The 19,483-nt window shown below is 44.4% G+C and overlaps 1 protein-coding gene across 5 annotated transcripts in view; it reads left to right on the top strand.

Annotated features, from left to right (window-relative positions):
• The first annotated feature begins 2,927 nt into the window (after window positions 1-2,927).
• The window catches only part of KIF16B (kinesin family member 16B), a 282,073-nt gene continuing 265,517 nt past the window's right edge, over window positions 2,928-19,483 (top strand). For all 5 annotated transcript variants that reach the window (XM_047744532.1, XM_047744534.1, XM_047744535.1 and 2 more), the window contains exon 1: window positions 2,928-3,080. In XM_047744532.1, the coding sequence (XP_047600488.1) occupies window positions 3,034-3,080 (47 nt within the window). In that variant the 5' untranslated portion in view covers window positions 2,928-3,033. The remainder of the gene's footprint in view (window positions 3,081-19,483) is intronic.

Genomic DNA, 19,483 nt, shown 5'->3' on the forward strand with positions numbered 1-19,483 from the left:
CTTTGCTGTTCAGGTTTCACACTCAGGTTCCAAAGCACACTTTTTCAAATTACCTTTGCATTTAATGTTTAGTATTTTAGAAGATTCTAAATTTACATTTGTATTTTATGGCTTAGAAAATGAAAATGGTTCTGGGTTTGGATTTGATATCTGTAATTTCTGTCTCTGAGACTATTATGCATTTGTTTGAAGACCAGAGAACTCATTTTTGTTTACTGGCTCAACTGTATTGCCCCTAAATTCAACTTATGTTCCATAGTGTAAGAAACCCCCACAAGGAGATATTAAGTGCATTGTGTGATAGAATGCTTGAGGTCGGTACTTCTAGCACATAGGAAAACAGATGGGTTTCTGAGATGTCGGTTGTATCCTATGTTCCAATTTAAGTGCACCTGTTTGCTGTTTATCAAGGTTTTTTAAAAGTCATGTTTGTGAGAGAGTAAATCAATTTTATTCCTTAAAGTCTGGGGGAAGAAATACATAACTGGATATATAGCTGATAGGGATGTCGTATTTTTTTTTTCCCTTCTGATGGTATTTTAAGATGATTCAAATATTTTGAGGCGGAGTGAACTTTCTATTCTAGCGCTATCTCACTTTGAAATGAACAAGCAAAGACTCAGGGAGTTTCAATCACTCACAACTCTTTGACAGTAAAGAGATTGCTAAACATCAGAAAAAGACAAAAGAAGAACAATAAATGAAGACCCAGATAAACTACATCAAAACAAGTAAAATACTCCATCCGCACCGTTGGGTGCCTTTGTGAGTTGAAGCCTAACTGCCTAGTCAAAATCTCCACGCCAGACGTCTGGGTTCTAGTGTGCCCGCGGGGCTGCGATGCTGTTTTGTGTCAAATGGCAATGTCAGAGGAGGGGAGTGGGTTTATAGGCATGGGTAGGCTGCTGGGAAAAAAAATTAAAGAACGAAATACTGAATTAAACCTCACAAGCAACCAACCAATAAAACCCCAGGCACAGCAAATCGCTCTGATTAGTAAGCGAACTCCTCCTACAAAGTTTAACTCGTTGTCTTTAAAAACTGAGTTCTGGCGCAGCAGGGCGTGGGCCCCTCAGGTATCCGTGCGCCCAGATCCGACCCCGGCAGGATGGTCGCGAGAACTGGTGCCGATAATTCGCGCGGGTGTCAGGCTGCACCCTCCCAGGAGGGAGACGCGCGGCTGTTTGTCCCCAAGCAGCTCCCATATAAGGCTGACCCCGCCCCTGCTTGAGGTAGCGAAGGCGGTGCGCCGGATCCCTGGAGGGGCCTCGAACCAGCCCGCCCCTCTCGCGCATGCTCCGGGCGGCCCGGTCCAGTTCCCGGATCTCCTTGTTTTCCTGCAGCTTGCACTGGTCAAATCCGCACACAGTTCTGCGCCCTCAAAGCCGGGGTAACCCAGGGTTTACAGGGCTGTAGAAGCAAATGGGATGCCAATTCCAAGCTAGCCGCCGGGCTCAGGAAAACTGGTGAAATAATGACTTCATATGCGAGTGGGTCACGTCTGCTGACATCATCTCACTTAGTGCATTAGCCAACTCCATGCAGTTTTCAATTTGCTGTAAAGGCAAAAGCCTAAGAGGTGCACTCGCAATGCAATGCAGGCTGGAGGACATCCAAAGCTAGTGTTAGTGTAGGAGCTGGGACTCAAACCGGTAGTTCAGGCTTCACTGCCCCTGGCTGCCTGTCAGCTGCCCGAGGGGGTTGGGGGTCCTGGGGCTTGGACGGGCGTGGTTTATTTGCACCCCAGGGACGCGGAATGGGGCAGTAGGAGGAATGCCTAGCTCAGGTCTTGGTTATGGCCGGCGCCTAACCCTGTGGCTCACAGAGGGGCTCCTGGGTGTGTGTGCATAAATTCATGAATGAATGGCTGAATGAGTGAATTCACATTCTTCAGGAAGGGTGGGGGGAGTGGAGTGAGGAAGGACTCAGAAAAAGAGGCTAGGTCTGCCCTCTTAGGACTTCTTAGGTCCTAAGCTTTAAAGAGAAGGTCGCTCTCACCGAAGAATACGTTATGATTGAAACTGAAAAAACAGGGCGCCTGGGTGGCTCAGTGGGTTAAAGCCTCTGCCTTCAGCTCAGGTCCTGATATCAGGGTCCTGGGATCCAGCCCCGCATTGGGCTCTCTGCTCAGCAGGGAGCCTGCTTCCCTTCCTCTCTCTGCCTGTCTCTGCCTACTTGTGATCTCTGTCAAATAAATAAAATCTTAAAAAAAAAAACAAACCAAAAACTGAAAAAACAAAACAAAAAACTACTGAACTGTAACATAAGTGCCAAAAAGTCCTATGAAGATCTGATTTGAGACAATGTAGCCATTCTCACCAGCATTTTTAAAGATCCAGCACCCTTTTTCTTTTCATTTCTCGGTGTCCCTGAATTGAGGGGTCCAAAACAAACACTTTGGGTGGGTAGACTGCAGCAGAGAAGGCCCTAGTGAATGGTGCTCCCCACAAACAGGCTATGATAATCTCTGTCCCTCAGCTTCTTGCTCTGTACATCGGATGCGCTAACTCCTGCACGGTGCGGGTAAACCCAGGTCCCTGTTAAGGCCTGAAAAACCGTATTTTCCGTCATCGGAGCCCCAGGATTGAGGTCTTTGCTCTGGCTCTACATTACTGCGACCCCTTCCTCTTCTTCCTCCTCCCCTGTTTTTCAGGTGGTAAGGCCGGGGTGCGGCTTTCCTGAAATCACTCCTCCCCGGTAACCCTTGGTGACTTACAGGTCACCTCCTGCAAGAAGATTCTTCCCGAATCCGCGACTTCGGGTGGCGGCGCTCAGGCATCCCAACCCCGCCCCTCCGCGCCGCCCGACCGCCGCCAAACCCTGGCGCGCGGATCACGCGGGCCGGAGCGCTCTGGGCATGCTCAGTCGCCCGGCAGGTGGGGCCGCCGCGGGACGCCTGGTCCGGCCGGGAGCAGAGGGGCGGGGGCGGAGGGAGGGAAGTGGGCGGGAGCCGAGGGCAGAGTCGCGAGAGTCGCCGGCGGCCGCGGGGCCCTGGGCAAGTGGGAGCCCGCGCGGGCCGGGCGGGGATGAGCTATGGCATCTGTCAAGGTGGCCGTGAGGGTCCGACCCATGAATCGCAGGTGAGTTGGGGGCTGCCATAGGCGGCCCCTCGATGCACCCCCCACCCTGAGTAACCTAGTCTCCAACTGCCCTCAAGGGCCAGCCCGGACTTAAGTGTCCCGGGACGGTCTCTGGCCCACTGGTTCCTGGCCGTGGCCTCTGGGGGCCTGGAGCACTTCACGCTTTGCTGTCCCTTTTACGCTGCCCTCTTGGAGTCCCTGGGGCTACAGAGTTCACGAGGCCAGATTCCTGTCCCATTAACTTGTGGAGGTTTACGTGTTCCTCCCTTTTCAGAAGCGTCAAAGGATCACTTTCATGAAGGCTTGAAATCCTTGTTGGGGGGTATTTAAGAGTGGTCATGGGACCCCGCAGCCCTCGGGCGAACTCCCCTCAGTTGTGTCAACTCAGGAGTTCTTTATTAACAACAATGTTTTTAATTGCTTAGTGAGAGATGATGTCAGTTTCCTGAATGTGAACCCTGACTTCTAATCGGTAACTGAGCAGTTCTTAATTTCACGTTCAAGAGTGGATGGCAAACTTTAGCAAAGTTTTCACTTCAGGGGGAAAAAAAATCAAGGACACTTAGGCACACGTGTTTGAAATCCGCTGATGTTAAGAGCGGGGAAGAGTTATAAACACATTTAGAATCTAGTATTTTCCTACAAAATAATGCTTTTCAGAATGATTTGACTATTCATTGAAAAATAATCCCCCTTCTCAATGACCTCTTTATAATCAGTATAGAAAGATGCTTTAGAAGAGTTACTTTTTAAATTGGTTTAATTTTAAAGAATGAAGTAGACCTAGATAGGATGTGTCCTTCGGAGTTGACAGGCCCAGTTCACGCAAGGCCATTTGTTTTTTTTGGCTTCTCTGTCAAGTTGTTGGATATTTGACTTACCATATGGCCTTTACACTTTCTCATATCAACTTGTGGAGGTCATTGTTTGGTAGTTCTGGCAGCTGATTGGGGCATCTGAAGATCATAAAATCAAGTGATCGCCAGAATCCTCTTTGGCTCACCTGAATCTGTTTTTTCTATTGGCAAATAGGGAATCTTTATTCTGGTTGGTAGATGTTGAAAACCAGTGTTTTTGTCATTTTAAGTTATTTGTAAAACTTTTTAGGGAAGGAGTTTGACTTTTATGTAAGTCCAAGGGGAATATGGATGTTGGTATGTATAGCCAGTCATACAGGACAAACAGACCCCAAAGTCATTTAGATGATTTAAAAAGATTTTTCTTTATTTTGGATTTACATGTATAAAGTTCCTTTTTCTCTTTGGAATAACATGAACACATTCTAGATGATTGTAGTGAGTGACTTTAGAAAACACCTACCAAATGCGCAGCCTTTTCCTGGTGCTATAGCAGGGATAAGGTGAGTGAGGATTAGTGAGTGTCTTCTAGGAGCCCAGTATCTAATGTGGGAAGGACTACATACTGGCAGGACTCTCCTAAAACATGGGGCTGGTTGGAAGTGATGGTCCAAGTGCATTCCTTTGCCAATGTAGGCCTGGAGCCCAGTTATATGGAGGAGCTGCAGGAAATGTCCAAAAGCCATGTGATGAGGTGATAGATTGAAGTGATGGTATTTGTACTTTCAAAAGAGAACTCTGGTGGTGGCATCAGGATTAGGGCAAGACCCAAGGAAGTGGCAGTCTGAACTAAAGGCAGAAACGGGAAGGCTGGTTAGATACACTGAGATGATTTTCAGGCAGAATTAAGAGGATTTTGCAGATCCTTGGATGGGAAGAAGGGGAAAGGGGAAGAACATAGAACCATTAACTAAGGTTTGATGATCAAGGAGGTGGAAGAGGTTTGGGGAAGGTGAAGAGTGAGGTTGGTGTATTCTGTGTTAGATCTGTAGAGTTATATGAGATGCAGTTAAGTGTCAATAACAAGCACAGTGTTGCCACAGAGTGAGTGCTGCCCTCGTGTTGACCCTGTTGATGATCTCAAGTGTGGGGAGGGCATCTCTCTGGTGGTCTTCAGTAGACTGTTAGAAACATGGTTTAGGTCTCAGGTGATTTGAGGATGGACATTGGGAAAGCTTTTGCACATAGATGACAGTTTAAGAATGTTACAGTGAGATTTCTCAGGAGGAGAAAATCTTATCTTTATGTATATATAGAGATATGTATATATACACAGATATATATATGCATATATAGACACACATGCACACATATGTTTACATGTGTGCAAATGTTTGTGTGTGTGTATGTATATATATGTAAATATATATGGTTAAAAAATGTTACAGTGCAAAGAAGAGGATTGGATCCTGGGATATGCTTTTCTTTAGAATTATAGGGAGAAGATTGGCTTGCCCTTCATGGAGGAGAACCAGCACAGCAAATTGTCATGGCAGGGAAAGGAGCAGTGTCTCTTGAAGGAGGTGGTGGTTGTTGGTGTCAGATGTTGCCAAGATGGTGCTCTGAGGGTGTGAGTGAGATGAGGTCTTTGGTCTTGGAGACAATAACGTTGGTAATCTTCCAAAGGGCAGTTTCAAGGAGAGACAATGATCCAGAAGTTGTCAGTGAAATGGAAAAGGGTATACAAATGGCCAGCCAAAAGTACCTGACTAGACATGCAAATTTATAATATTAGTAAGAAACCATTTTTTATTAGTGAGGTTGGTGGATGTTGACTGAACATCAGGTGCTGGCGAAGGAATGGTGATGAAATCATAAAGGGTCAGAACCTCTGAAACTTTCTTACTGGGAAATTTGACAGTAGCTCTCAAGAATAGAAATTTATAAACCTACCGATTGGGCAGTTTTCTTTCTAAGAATTTATTTTATAGATTATATTCCTACTTACAAAGATGTATGCATCATCCATGAACATGGGATTGCAGATGTAAAATTTTTGCTCTGTTAATCTTTAGAGGAGCTTTAGGCAAAGAGGGAGCAACCAACAGGAAGGAAAGACCTGGGGTATTGGGAGGTGAGGAATGCTGTTACAGGCTCTAAAAGGATGGAGGCCTGGGGTGAGATGTGACCTTCTGAGCCAGGCCTTTGCCATAACTGCTACTTGCAAACAAGCATCCAGTGCTTGATTCAGGCTAAGATGTGATGCCTTTGTTTTTACTACGGGGTGCTTTGGGTTATGTGGCAGAGTAGTTGTGAAAGAGCCCTTACTTTGCATCACATAACAGCAGCTGCCTTTGCTATGAGTTCCCTCTGTGGCACTGGTACAAAATCTAATTTAATCTTTGTAACAGTCTTAGTAGGTACAGACTATTACTGTCATGCCATGTACAGATTGGGAAACATAGTTAATTTGCCCAAAGTCAATTTCATAGTCAACAGCTCTACTTTTTGAGAATGAGTAAAACCTTTGCCAAAACAATTTGCTCATAGTTTTTTATGGGCAAATTTTAACATTTATGTATTGTCTTTTTATGCCTTATGTATGTATGTAATCTTATGTATTCCGTTTCCTTTGAGATTTCTTCCATTGGTCTTAGGCCTGTCCTTCTCTTTTACACTGGTTTCATATTTTATAATTTTACGAGATTTTTTTTTTTCCAACAAAGCTCCAACAAAAATAATGATTTGGTAACTAATTTGTCCATTTCCTTTTGGTTTCACTTGTTTTTTTTCATGAAAACACTAGATGATTCTGTCCCTTTTTTTTTTTTTTTTTTTTTTTTTTTTTTTTTTTTTGAGAGTGTGAGAGTGGTTGGGCCTGGACGGGCAGAGGAAGAGAGAGAATCTTAAGCAGGCTTCATACTCAGTGCAGAGCCCGATGCAGGGCTGGATCTCACAACCCTGAGATCATGACCTGAGCTGAAATCAAGAGTCCAACACTTAACCAACTAAGCCACCCAGGCGCCCTCCCCACCAAGGATTCGCTAGTGCCATCTATCCTGTCCCATTGATTTGCCAGTGTTGATGGGGCTGGGATCTGAGTGCAGGCCGCGTGGGTTCCAGTTCTGGCTGTCATTTACAAGAGGAGTAAAATTTGAGCAAGAGACTTAATTGTTCTGAACCTCCGTTTTTACAGCTGTAAAATGGGTGATAGTAATTGTACATACTTTATAGGTTGTGAGGCAAGGTTGTTCTTCATATATTTCTTTTACTGTGATTCACAGATGACACATTTGAAATCGAAGCTCTGTGGATATGTAAAAGATTCATAAGGTGTTACATGCAATTCACTCATATTTTCTGTTCTGTTCTGTTTTATTCTATTGTCTTGTTTAAAAAAATGCTATTTCTAGATCCACTAAATTGACTTCAAGATCTATTAATGATTTGCAGTTGGCAATGTGAAGAACAACTGTTGTGAGGTTCAAATGAGATCGTGTATGTGGGTAACAATGTCCACACAGTGCTGGGCATGCGGCAAGGGCTCTGTAAAGATTAGTTATTGTTATTACTGTTATTTTTTAATAATTTAATGATTGTAACTTTATTCAATAACAATATATAAGGTTTTTTTTTTTTTTTTTTCCCCTGAAAAAGTATTTCCTGAGTGCTGGCAACAGGCCAGGTGATAGCTTTTTAAATATACTTTCTTATCTGATAAGGCAAGACCACCTCATTTCTTCCCTTTTCTGACTGTTTTTAGCTTTCCTTTCTCATTACCTTTTCAGGTGGAATTTATAGTCATGTTTAGTATGTTAAAAAGAGAAGAAAGAAAAAACCACCAGTGGTATTTTGACTGGGATTGGCCTCTTTAGGGTATACTGAGTTCTTCTCATTTTAAGAGTGTCAGGGACTAGTTCACGATGGTCTCTTGCATCTCTGATGAAGACAGCAGATAGCTTGGTGTTAGGGATGGAATACGTCTGTCAGGATGCTGCTAGGCATCAGGCATCTTGCTCTCTTTTTTACCGTGGCAACTTTCTTTCCTGCTCCCACCGATTGAGTGACTGAGGGCTTTTTATGCCCATTTAGAGGCGAAACTGAGAGCCCTCACGTAACAGTGCCTGGCGTCTGGACTTGAACCAATCTTTCTCTCATTTCTGAAGCTCCTCCATTATACAGAACGCTTAGATGAGAGGAGGGCAGGGGACCGAAAGGCAAGTAGGGATGCATACAGTTACCAGCGGTCTTAGACCACCTGAAGCGTTGTGTAAGAATTAGTTGAGAGGCAGGTAGACTGGGTGTTGTGAGGACTTCCCTTGTTATCATGGGAGTTTGGGCTTTCATTCTCCAGTTCGCTGGCTAGTATGGTAGCTCTTGGCCCCATGTGGCTATTTCAGTTAACATTAAGTAGAATTTAAAATTTAGTTGCTCAGTTGCACTAGTCACGTTTTAAATACTCAGTAGCCCACATATTGAACAGTGCTGATGCAGAGCTTGTCCGTCATTGTGGAAAATTCTGTTGGATGGTAAGACTGAACTGGCTTGAGTCCCAGATTTATGACTTCTTAGCTTCCTGCCTTGGCGTGGAAGTGCCCTGTGCTTTAGTTCCTTCATGTGCAAATGGAGATCTTCACAGGACCCACCCTGTGGGGCTGAGATGGTGACTGAATGCACTTAGGCTAACACTGTTGGGCCTCAAAGCGAGTGCTCTATAAATATTGGCTCTTATTTTTAGACCCTGGAGGCTACTGATGGTTTAAAAACAGGGATCTCATTTGCCATTTAGTATCTTCAGAAGTTTCATCTAATAGCAGTGCAGGGAAGTGCTACCGGGACCAGCAAAAATGACCTTTTATATACTATTTGCCAAGCACTGTGTTAAGTGCCCTTTATGCACTATTATTATCCTATCGACTTTCCTTTTGTTCTCAGGGATGCAAGACTCGGGGCTTAACTGTCTGTGGGCAGAGGTCAGTGTAGGGAGACCGTAAGGAACTGAAATATGACCCATGACAGTGTGATTCTGGACTAGATTGGAGTTGTAATAGGCGTTAAAATTCAACCAAGTGCATTCAAAATCTAATAGGCTTTATTCAGCAATTCGTGAAGCAGGCAGCATCCTCATCTAGCAAGTAGAAAGGAGCTCCAAGGAGTACAAAATGGAAGGTTTTTATAGACAGGAGGTTGGGGCAAGAAGTGATTAACAGAAGAAAGGAAAGGATTGTTTCCGGCAAGGTCACCTTCCATGAGGGAGAACAACAGAGTCTTATTGGGTGGATCACTTTGTCTTCCTGTGGGGGATGGAGAGGGCCATGTGACAGATTACCTCAGTGGTGCTGACCAGAAAACTGATGGCCAGCTGCATTCTGGGGGAGGTTGAAACTGCAGTTAGGTTAGATGGTAAGCCCCAGTCTGGTGACTTGGCCTAGCATATGTGACTCCATTTTGGAAATAGGAACCATAGGGAAGGGCACAATCAAAGGAAAGACTTGTAAGCAAAATCCTAAAGAAGCTTTCACTGTGTTTTCTGAGTGTGAAAATAATACATGCTTATTAAAAAACGTATGTTCTACAGAAAAGTGTACCAAAGAAATCAAGTAGACAAATCGCTCAACTTCCATGATCCGGGGATCACTACTTGTAAACTTTTGGTGCATTGGGATCCAGTCATTTTCCCGTGTTTGTGTGGCAACATAATGTATACACTATTTTATACCCTACTGTTTGCATTTGCAAGAGACATCCTGAAGACCAATCAGCAGGACACAGGGAGGCCAGACTCAAAGATGAATGAGTGGTTTGGGCTGTTAAGTGGAAGAATGCCTTTCCCAAAGTCAGGATGCCACCATGAGCTGGTTGGGGAGGAGGGACATGGTGGGGAGTTGAGTTGGCTCCGGCTGCTGGTGGGGGAACCAGGCAATAGGGACCCAAGAGGTGTCAGCTCTGTGATGCACATTTGGATGTGGGTCTCTTAGAGGCGATAGTGGATGTAGTGGAAGTGAGTTTGGTTACCAGGGAGGACAGTAGTGAAGAAGGAAGGGGGATAGTAGAACGGCATAATTGGCTGTGTCCTGGGCAAGTGGATTTTACTGGGTCTTTAGGGTTCATTTCTTTTTTTGTAGCACACTGATTCCCAGTGTGGCCCAGGGACAGCTGAGAATCACTTAGGCTCTTTTAGGGCCTTTCCAAGGTCAGAACTACATTTGCAGTAATACTAAGATAGTTTTCCCTTTTTTACTCTTCTCTCCTGGGGTTATGGTGGAGTTTTCTAGAAGCCGTGGGGTACAATAAAGTCATGGCTCCATGTGCTCTGCATTCTGTGTTTTAGAAGTGTCTCAGTTTTGGGGTGCCTGGATGACTCAGTCATTAAGCGTCTGCCTTTGGCTCAGGTCATGATCCCATGATCCTGGGATCAAGCCCCGCATCAGGCTCTCTGGTCAGTGGGAAGCCTACTTCACCCTCTTCCACTCCCCTGCTTGTGTTCCCTCTCTTGCTGTGTCTCTCTCTTTCAAATTAAAAAAAAACAAAAAAACAAAAAAACAAAAAAAACCCCCCAAAAAACAAAAGAAATGTTTCCGTTTTAATTTCTTGTATGGTAACTCTCAGTAGATAGTACTCCTGTTCTGCTCCTTCCTGTGGGGCCCAGGGCCTGGCATGGGCCCCATCCCTCCTGGGCATCTCAAACCTAGGCTAGGCAGAGGAGAAGTATGGTGGTGTGTGTCTGTTTTTGTTTTAAGGGAGAGGAACAAAACAGGTAGAGAGGTAGAGGGTTGGGGGAAGAAGGCTGCTGGGACAAGGGAGGGAGGGATGGTGAGAAATAGAGCTGATTTGGGGGGCACCTGGGTGGCTCAGTAGGTTAAGCCTCTGCCTTCAGCTCAGGTCATGATCTCAGGGTCCTGGGATTGAGCCCTGCATCAGGCTCTCTGCTCAGCAGGGAGCCTGCTTCCTCCGCTCTCTCTGCCTACTTGTGATCTCTGTCTGTCAAATAAATAAGTAAAATCTTAAAAAAAATTAGCTAATTTGGTATTAACTTCTGCTTTGTTTTACTCATGGAGGCTGTGGCTGAGAGAGAGATCAACAGTGTATTTGCCTTTTCTGTCTGTCTGTCAGAAGTTATTTAGAGATGTCCAGTTGTGCAATGTATAGTGCTTTGGCTTAAAGTTGATTTGCTTTGTTTGTCCTCATTTCATGATTAATTTTGTAAAGTATTTCAATAGCCTTTGCTGTTTTCGTAGGATGCAATCTTGTTTTGTGAAGGGAAATGTTAGAGTTAAACGCCTGCAGCCTGGGGGAGGACGTGATAGTGCCTTACGGTCCCCAGCCCCCTTCCCTGGGACCGAGAGCCTCTGGTTTATTTTGGTGGCTTGGACTACCTTCTGTCCAGCTCCAGTTGCAGAGACTGTCCAGGATAAAGTCCTTCATGGGAAGGTGGGCATCGTTCCCTCGAATTCAGCCTGCTGATTCACATCAGGCACAGAGGAGGTTACTAGGAGCAGGGCCTGGAAGCTTTCTCTCACTCTGCTGGGCTGAGCGCTTGTTTTCTGCTCTGTCCATTTCCAAATACATTCATTATTCATTGTTGCTGCATAGTAGAGGGGAAATAGCTATTTCTATGATCAGCATAGACACTTAGAGCGAATTTCAGGGGGATATGTAGAATTTAAAGTCATTTGAGAAAGAGCTTTCAATATTGGTGTTGATAAGTGATTTTTGCCATCATTAACTATTGCTAGCCACTCATTCACTTATTAGGAACTTTGCTAAGTCTTAGGTGGTCTCTGTCTAATTTAATCCTAGCAATAGCTCTGTAGGGCTGAATATGTTTAGCTCCACTTCGTAGATGAGAAAACTGGGGACCAGAGCAGGATCAGGTTCAAGTTCCAATTTTAGAACATAACACTGGTTTTCTGGCTTCATACATTTACCATTAACTGAGGGTGTGTATGTGTGCATGTGTGTGCACCTATGAATGTGTTTGTTTGTTTGCTTTTTTATTGGCTCCCTACAGGTAAATTCTGTGAGATCCAGTAACCTTGTCAGTCTTACTCATGGCTCTTTCCCCCATTCTTTCCAGAATGGTTCCTGGCAGAGATGGGTTCTCAGAAAATATTTATTGACTTAATAACTGCCACTTCGGGACGCCTGGGTGGCTCAGTGGGTTAAGCCTCTGCCTTCGGCTCAGGTCATGATCTCGGGGTCCTGGGATTGAGCTGCATATCGGGCTCTCTGCTCAGCGGGGAGCCTGCTTCCCCCACCCCCGCCTCTGCCTGCCTCTTGCCTACTTGTGATCTCTCTCTCTGTCAAAAAAAAAAAAAAAAAAAAAAAATCCAAAACTGCCACCTCTCCTGTCCTTCTTCCCCATCTTTCAGCTGTGGATGCTTGTAAGGAATCAGGAATCCCTAGCCCAGTGTCTGTTTTAAGGAATCAGGATTTCCTAGCCCGGCATCTGTAGGATGTCTCTCTTTGCTCCCTGTGAGGAGGAAAGGGAGTTTTGGTGATCCTTCTGTTGGGTATTAGGAAGAGAGGAGAGGTGAAAGCAGGCTGAGAAGAGCCTGGGTGAAGAATGACAGCTCCGGAGCATTCCCCGTGTATTAGTTAATTACATGCAAATTACACATCGAATACTCATTATGTTTATCTCTTAAGGTTAGAGAATTAGCGATAAAACACTTACTGTGTTTAAATGATGCATAGTTTATGGGACAGAACATTCATGTTCCTTTCTTCAGAAAAAGGTTTGTTTTTTTTTTTTAACTTTTTATCCCCAAATAATTTTAGACTTACAGTTCCTGTATGTACTTCATCCAACTTCCCCTAATGTTAACATCTTACATAACCATGGTACAGCTCCTGAACCAAGAAATTAACACAGTCCAAGACTATTAGCTAGATTCTAGTTCTACCTTGACTGTTTTTCCTCTGTTCCAGGAGCCAGTGCAGGACCCCACATTGCATTTAGTTGCTGTGTCTTCTTAACCTTTTGTGGTCTTGACAGTTCCTTGGTCTCAGAAGAGTGCCAGTCAGTTAGCTTGTGAAATGGCCCACGGCTTGGTTTTCTGTGATGTTTTATCATGACTGAACTGGAAATGCAGTTTTGGTGAGAACACCATGTATTGTTCTCTTCATTTCACATCATGCCAGGGTTCATGGTGTCAGTTTGTCTCCTTAATGGTGACGTTGACCTTGACCACGGGTTAACCTGGTGTCTGTGGTTGATAAATATCTGTGGGAGATATTTTTTGGGAAAAAAATTTTTTTTTTTAAAGATTTTATTTATTTATTTGACAGAGAGAGATCACAAGCAGGCAGAGAGGCAGGCAGAGAGAGAGGAGGAAGCAGGCTCCCTGCTGAGCAGAGAGCCCGATGCGGGGCTCGATCCCAGGACCCCGAGATCATGACCTGAGCCGAAGGCAGCAGCTTAACCCACTGAGCCACCCAGGCGTTTTTGGGAAAATTTTTTGATTTGTTTGTAACCCTAGTTTTTCCCTGTAGGAACCCATTTCAGATATTCTGGTAAAAATTATTGTGAATATAAGATTCATTTAAAGCATTCCACTTACCCAACTTAGTGGCAAAGGATTTATCATACTTAAAACAGAGGACATTTATGTTTTGGAAGGCTGATGATGCTTGCACAGGACTGTGGACTTCACAGACTTTTTCAGTGAAACATTTATCAACTCAATGCCTGCTGATGTTTTCTATTCTCTACTGTTTCATTAAGAAAAAAAAGATAGTTGTTACCCACTAAATTGATTTGATGATCTGCAATTTGAAAAACACTAGTGTAGTGAATTTATTGTTCAGAAGTTGATAACATCTTTTTTTTTTAACATGAGAGAACATTGAAGTTAGGTTGTTATTAGATTGAAAGTCAATTCTATTTCCTCTAGGAAGCTGGGGAGCTCTTGATCCCAAGAGGATAAATCAAGTTTAGAAGGAGAATTTTCACTTTTAAGAGTCTAGGATTCTGAACCCACCATGAGATGTCCACTCTGAGGAGCTTGCTTTCTTGAGCCCTCATGGCCTCATGGTCTCTCGCCAGGTTACACCTGCTGATTTTTGTTTTCAGGGTTTTATTAACAAAATCTAAACCATCACAGTGATTCTGCTTAGAAAATGTGGTTGGGGCAAAGGTAAATCACTGTATGAGCTCCCTCTTAGTGGGACTTAAAGTTCCCCAGGGAGGTTTCAAGAAAAAAATCATTCAAGGTGGTGGAGACTAGCTCAAAAGGGAGAAAAATTGCAGCGATGTAGCTTTTAAAAATAGATTTTGGTCTGTTTTCTTCCTTTTCCTCAGGTTAGTGTTTCCCTGTGAGCTATCTCTACTTGATCAGATTGAAAGACATTTGTGAGAAAAATGCCACTAGTCCTGGGGCTGGAGCTCATGTATGGTTATCCAAATAAGGTGTTTCTTTTCTTCTTCTTCTTATTTGTTTTGATGGGGGGGGTTGGGTTGTCTAACCTGCTAAGCATCCTGAAAGTGTTGAGCCAGAACTCTGTCCTGTCTAAAACACTGAACTGGGAGCGTCTGGGTGGCTCAGTGGCTTAAGCCTCTGCCTTTGGCTCAGGTCATGATCCTCCGGGTCCTGAGATCGAGGCCCACATCGGGCTCTCTGCTCAGCAGGTAACCTGCTTCCCCTCTCTCTCTGCTTGCCTCTCTGCCTACTTGTGATCTCTCTGTCTGTCAAATAAATAAATAAAATCTTAAAAAAAAAAAAAAAAAGAAACACTGAACTGGGGGTGCCTGGGTAGCTCAGTCGGTTAAGCATCTGATTCTTAATTTTGGCTTAGGCCGAGATCTCAGGGTCTTGAAATGAAGCCCTTAACTCTGCTCAGCACAGAGTCTGCCCTAGACTTTCGCTTTCCCTCTGGCCCTCCCCACCTCAAATAAGTAAATAAAATCTTAAAAAAAAAAGTACTGCACTGGTCTCTTACATGAACAGGATTGAGCACCAATGGAGTACTCCCCCAACTCCTGTCCTCACCCAGCTGCAGATGGTGTGGTCCTTCTTTTCTTCTATTTTAATATTTAAAATTTTTCATTTTGGAATATTTACAGAAAGTTGCAGAGTAGCACAGACATAGCTTTCACCCAACTTCCCTAAATGTTATAACCTTAGAAAACTATAATATAACTAAAACCCAACAAAGTCAACATTGACACATTACTATTCACTAATCTGATTTATTCAGATTCTCCAAATTGCCCCACTAGTGTCTTTTTTCAGGTCAGAGTTCCAGGCCAGGATTCACAGTGCATTTAGTTGTCTTTTGAAACATCTTAATTAAACTTGTTTTGTTCTCAGGGTCCACGTTGCCTATCCTGGTATGATACTAAGGGTAAGAATAGGTAACATTTCCCTTGGGATAGCTCTGTCTGTTTGAAAGTTTGAGGAATTATGTCTCCTGGCATCTTTTGTTGGAATATAGACAGTTTGAGCTGTTAACACCTTGGTTGTATTAATTATTCCACATGTCAAACTGAAAAGGACGCGGACGCGTGGGGACCTTTCATCCTGGGGTGGAAGGGTCTGGAATTCAGAGTGAGTTAGGGGAAGGCAGGTCTCAGTGGTGTGTCAAGGGATCAGTTTTAGGCATAGTTAGCTAAATCTGTAGTACAGGGGCCACAGACCCAATGCCTACAAGGACCAAACAGGCCTGCCTCAATCCTCATTACAAACTCTGAGCACAGACGACGGGATAAGCAGCCGCAGATTCTCAGCTTCAGAGTTGGTGAGGTAATCATGAGTGGAGGGGCACTTGCTGGTTTCCCACCTTTTAATGGCTTCGCACTAAAGTCACCAAGACGTTTATCTTTTGCTCATGAAAGCAGATCACCAAGTGTAGCTCCCAGTCAGCAGGTGCTTTTCTATTTCCTGGAGCCTCACCATCTTGTCTCTCCAGCTAGTGGAAGGGAGGTGGAGGGTGGGGCAGTGTACCCACCTCTTGTCCTCCTTGGTGTGGAAGAGACACATCACTGGTGCCCACTGTCCATTGGCCACATGGCCACACCTGGATACAAGGAAGGCTGGGAACTATAGTGACTATTTGACTTTATAGGCTGGTGACGTAGTGACTGGTTGGGACACCACTTTCCAGTGATATTTCTGTACATAAAGGAAACGTGTCTATTTCTACTGCACCCTGTGTTTCGAGAGATGACTCTGTTCTAGCCAGTGATACCATTAAAGACCTTTGCACTTGCCTTTCCATCTGGTGCGAGTGTGGTGCATATGTCCACATGTCCTGTTTCCTCCTTCCTTTAGGCGGATGTCACCTCCTCAGTGATCCCAGTGAAAATAGCACCTCCCACCCCTGGTGTTCCCTATCCCTCTTCTTGATTTTTTTTTTTTCTTTTATCACACTTATCACAACCTGGCCTGTTACATATTTTCCTTATTTATCGGTATATTGTCTGAATCCCTCTATGAGGATAGGGGCCATTTCTTCTAGTTCTTGGCTATCTTTCTCTTACCTGACATGTAGCAAGTGTTCAAATGTTGAATAAAATGAGAACCTGGACTGATCAAATGTTAGCAAGGATTATAGCTAAAACAAACAAGCAAACAGATCACTGTGCAGGCCAAGCGGACCATGTCTGTGAATGTGATGCTGGCTGCCAGCCTGGGTCTTGGGTGGAGAGCAGGTGCTGGGGCTGGGGCCAAAAGACATAGGTTTGTTTTCTAGGTTCACCACTTGCTCATCGTGTGACCTTGGGTGTGTCATTTTGCTTCTCTGGGTCTCAGATCCTCCTTTTAAAACATGAGAGTAATTGCCCTCCCTCTGCCCCCTACCCCATGTTACTGTGATGATTAGATGAGGTAGATGGTACCTAAAAACACCCAATATGCCATGGGTGCTCAGTTAATTTTTGGGCTTATTGGATATCTTAACTATGTGGGAGCCTGTGCTGGGTATCAGAGGAATGTATGCTGAGTGGGGCAGTCCCGGCCCATTTCCAGGGACAGGGAAGGCTTGATCTGGACCTTGTAAGATGGGAAAGAGTCATAGCAGAAGGAAAATCTTTCAGTCATTAAGTATTTATTGAGCAGCTGTGTGTATAGGGTACTGTCCAAAGATTGGAGATAATTTGCCGAATAGGATGGGTAAAGTGGCTGCCCTCGGAGAGCTTATATTCTAGTATACTGCTGTCTAATAGAAAGGCAGTGTCAGCCACCTATGTACTTGAAGATTTTCTGGTAGCCACATTACAAAAATAAAAAGAAATAGGTGAGAGGCACCTGGGTGGCTCAGTCTGTTAAGTGTCTGCTTTCAGCTCAGGTCATGATCTCCCGGTTCTGGGATCCAGCCCCACATTGGGCCTCCTGCTTGGCTTGGAGTCTGCTTCTCCCACTGCCACTCTCCCCACTCATGTGCTTTCTTTCTCTCTCTGTCTCTCAAATAAATAAATAAAAATCTTTAAAGAAAGATAGGTGAAGTTAATAAGTTTAACCATCTATTAACCCATTATATTCAGAATGCCATTGCAACAGGAAATCAATAGAATAAGTATAAATGAGGTATTTTAACTTTTCTGTAGCAAGTCTTTGAAGTCTAGTGTGTCTTTTTATATAGCGCAACTCAATTTGGACCAACCGCATTTTAAGTGCTCACTAGCCACACGTGGCTGGTCACTTTTATATTGGACAGCACAGGTCTAGGGAAGAAACAAAGATCGTATGTAATAGCAGGTAGCTGAAAGTTCTATAAAGAAAAAAAAGCAAAGGGGTAGGTAACCACAGATACCAGTGGTCACAGAAGGACTTTTCGTGTAGATAAAAGAAGGTGATGAACTGTGGGAATATCTAGGAAGAATGCTCTAGGTGGAAGGGATAGCAAGTACAAAAGCCTTGTGGCAAGTGCATGCTTGGAATATGCACTGGATGCAGAAGGCCAGTGGGACCTCCTATGCAGTGAGATGGGGGAGTGTGGTGCATCATGTAGAGCTCAGTAAGCCATGGTAAGGTCTTAGGCTTATTCTAAGTGTGGTCAGGGCCACTGGAAGAGTGAGAGAATAGACTGACCTGATTTGACTTTAGTTGTCCAAAGGTCAGTGGTGGAGAAGGGATTATAAGGGGGCAAGAACAGAAGTGGGATGATCTGAGCAAGAGGTGTAGGTGTATATGATTCATTCACCCTGCAAACACTCATTGGCCTCCTATGAAGGGCCAAGCATTGTGCTTAGGCACTGGGGACACCAGTGGGCACGATCTGTGTCTTCAGGAAGCTCAGGCTAGCAAATGAGTGACCGGCTGGTTTGTGGTGGCAAGGTTGAGTAGAGGGGTGGATGGAGAAGGCAGGGAGCCATTCTGTTGAGAAGGTAGGCGTGGTGCTGTCTGGCTGTGCTATTTCTTTGATTGGCTCATCACCAGACTAGAGTGTCAGGCTAAAGGAGCTTGGGCTTAGGGGACCTATAAGACCTTCCTAGTACTGAGGTCAATGCCTTTGTTCTGTGAAACGTGGACAGCCACTGCAGGTGAGTCAGGGAGATGGGGGTTGATGCTCAGCATGTTATGTGGGCAGTGGATCCATGACGAAGGCAGGAGGAGAGTGAGGAGGGAAGGGAGGAAACCCTGCAAAGGCAGGCTCTTTCTTTTCCCCCAAGGGAAGCTGCTTTCCAGTAGTAGTGATAACTTAGTCTGCATTTTGTACTAACAAATAGTTTTCAGATTTTCTGCTCTTTCTGATGACCACTAAATGAATTAAAGAATCAACGGAAGGAATTCATTCCTCCTTTCCTGGAACATAAGTGCTTATGGAACCGATTTGATTGTAATTTCATCTTGGCTGGAATTCCTCTCTCCTTCGATTTTGAAGAGTCGGAGGCTTTTGTGGTGGTTTCTGCTTTTGCTGTCTTTTGCCTTTTTCCTTTTCTTCTGCTCTGCCTTTTGAGAGGCAGCTACCACGAACCAGTCCTAGATACATCTGATTTATTTTCTGTACTGTATTCCTTAGCCTTTCCAGCAGGTTTGTAGTTCTCGATGTGCCATTTCTTATTCATTTACTCATTCCTTCATTCAGCAGACATTCAGTGCTTTCTGCATACGAGAAACTGCTTTCTTTGTGTGTCAGCTTTTCCTTGGAGGGATACCTTCGGATGGTTCCTTGATTAAATTAGTGAGGTTCCTTGATTAAATTAGTGTCCATAAACGCACACTTGCCCACATTCCTCAGTACAGGGGAGGCGTGGATGCGGAAGGGCAGGTAAATTGGGTGGTCCTCAGGCTGCTTCCTGCCTTTGCTCCTAAGTACCTGCTTGGTTTTCTAAAGGATGCCTCAGTCTTCTGAGCTCTTCTTTCCTCATTTGTTATGGTGGGGACAGTAATACCTTATTCATAAGGTTATTTTGTCAGCTGCAGGGTGTGCTTGTATCCTGCTGTAGAGCAGGCACCATCAGTCCTAACTTATAATTTTCTCTTGCACCTCTTGGGATTTCACATGGATATTGTGATGGTGATGCACAATGTTACATAGCTCAGTAATAAATGGACAAAGTCCACTAGTCACCAAGCATTCCGTTCTGCTGTGTAGATAATAAAGTACAGTAGGTATTCAGAGAAAGGAAGGTCAGTATGAGCTCAAGTCCGCAGGTAAGGCATT

This window comes from Lutra lutra, chromosome 9 (assembly GCF_902655055.1).
Source record: "Lutra lutra chromosome 9, mLutLut1.2, whole genome shotgun sequence".
NCBI lineage: Eukaryota > Metazoa > Chordata > Mammalia > Carnivora > Mustelidae > Lutra > Lutra lutra.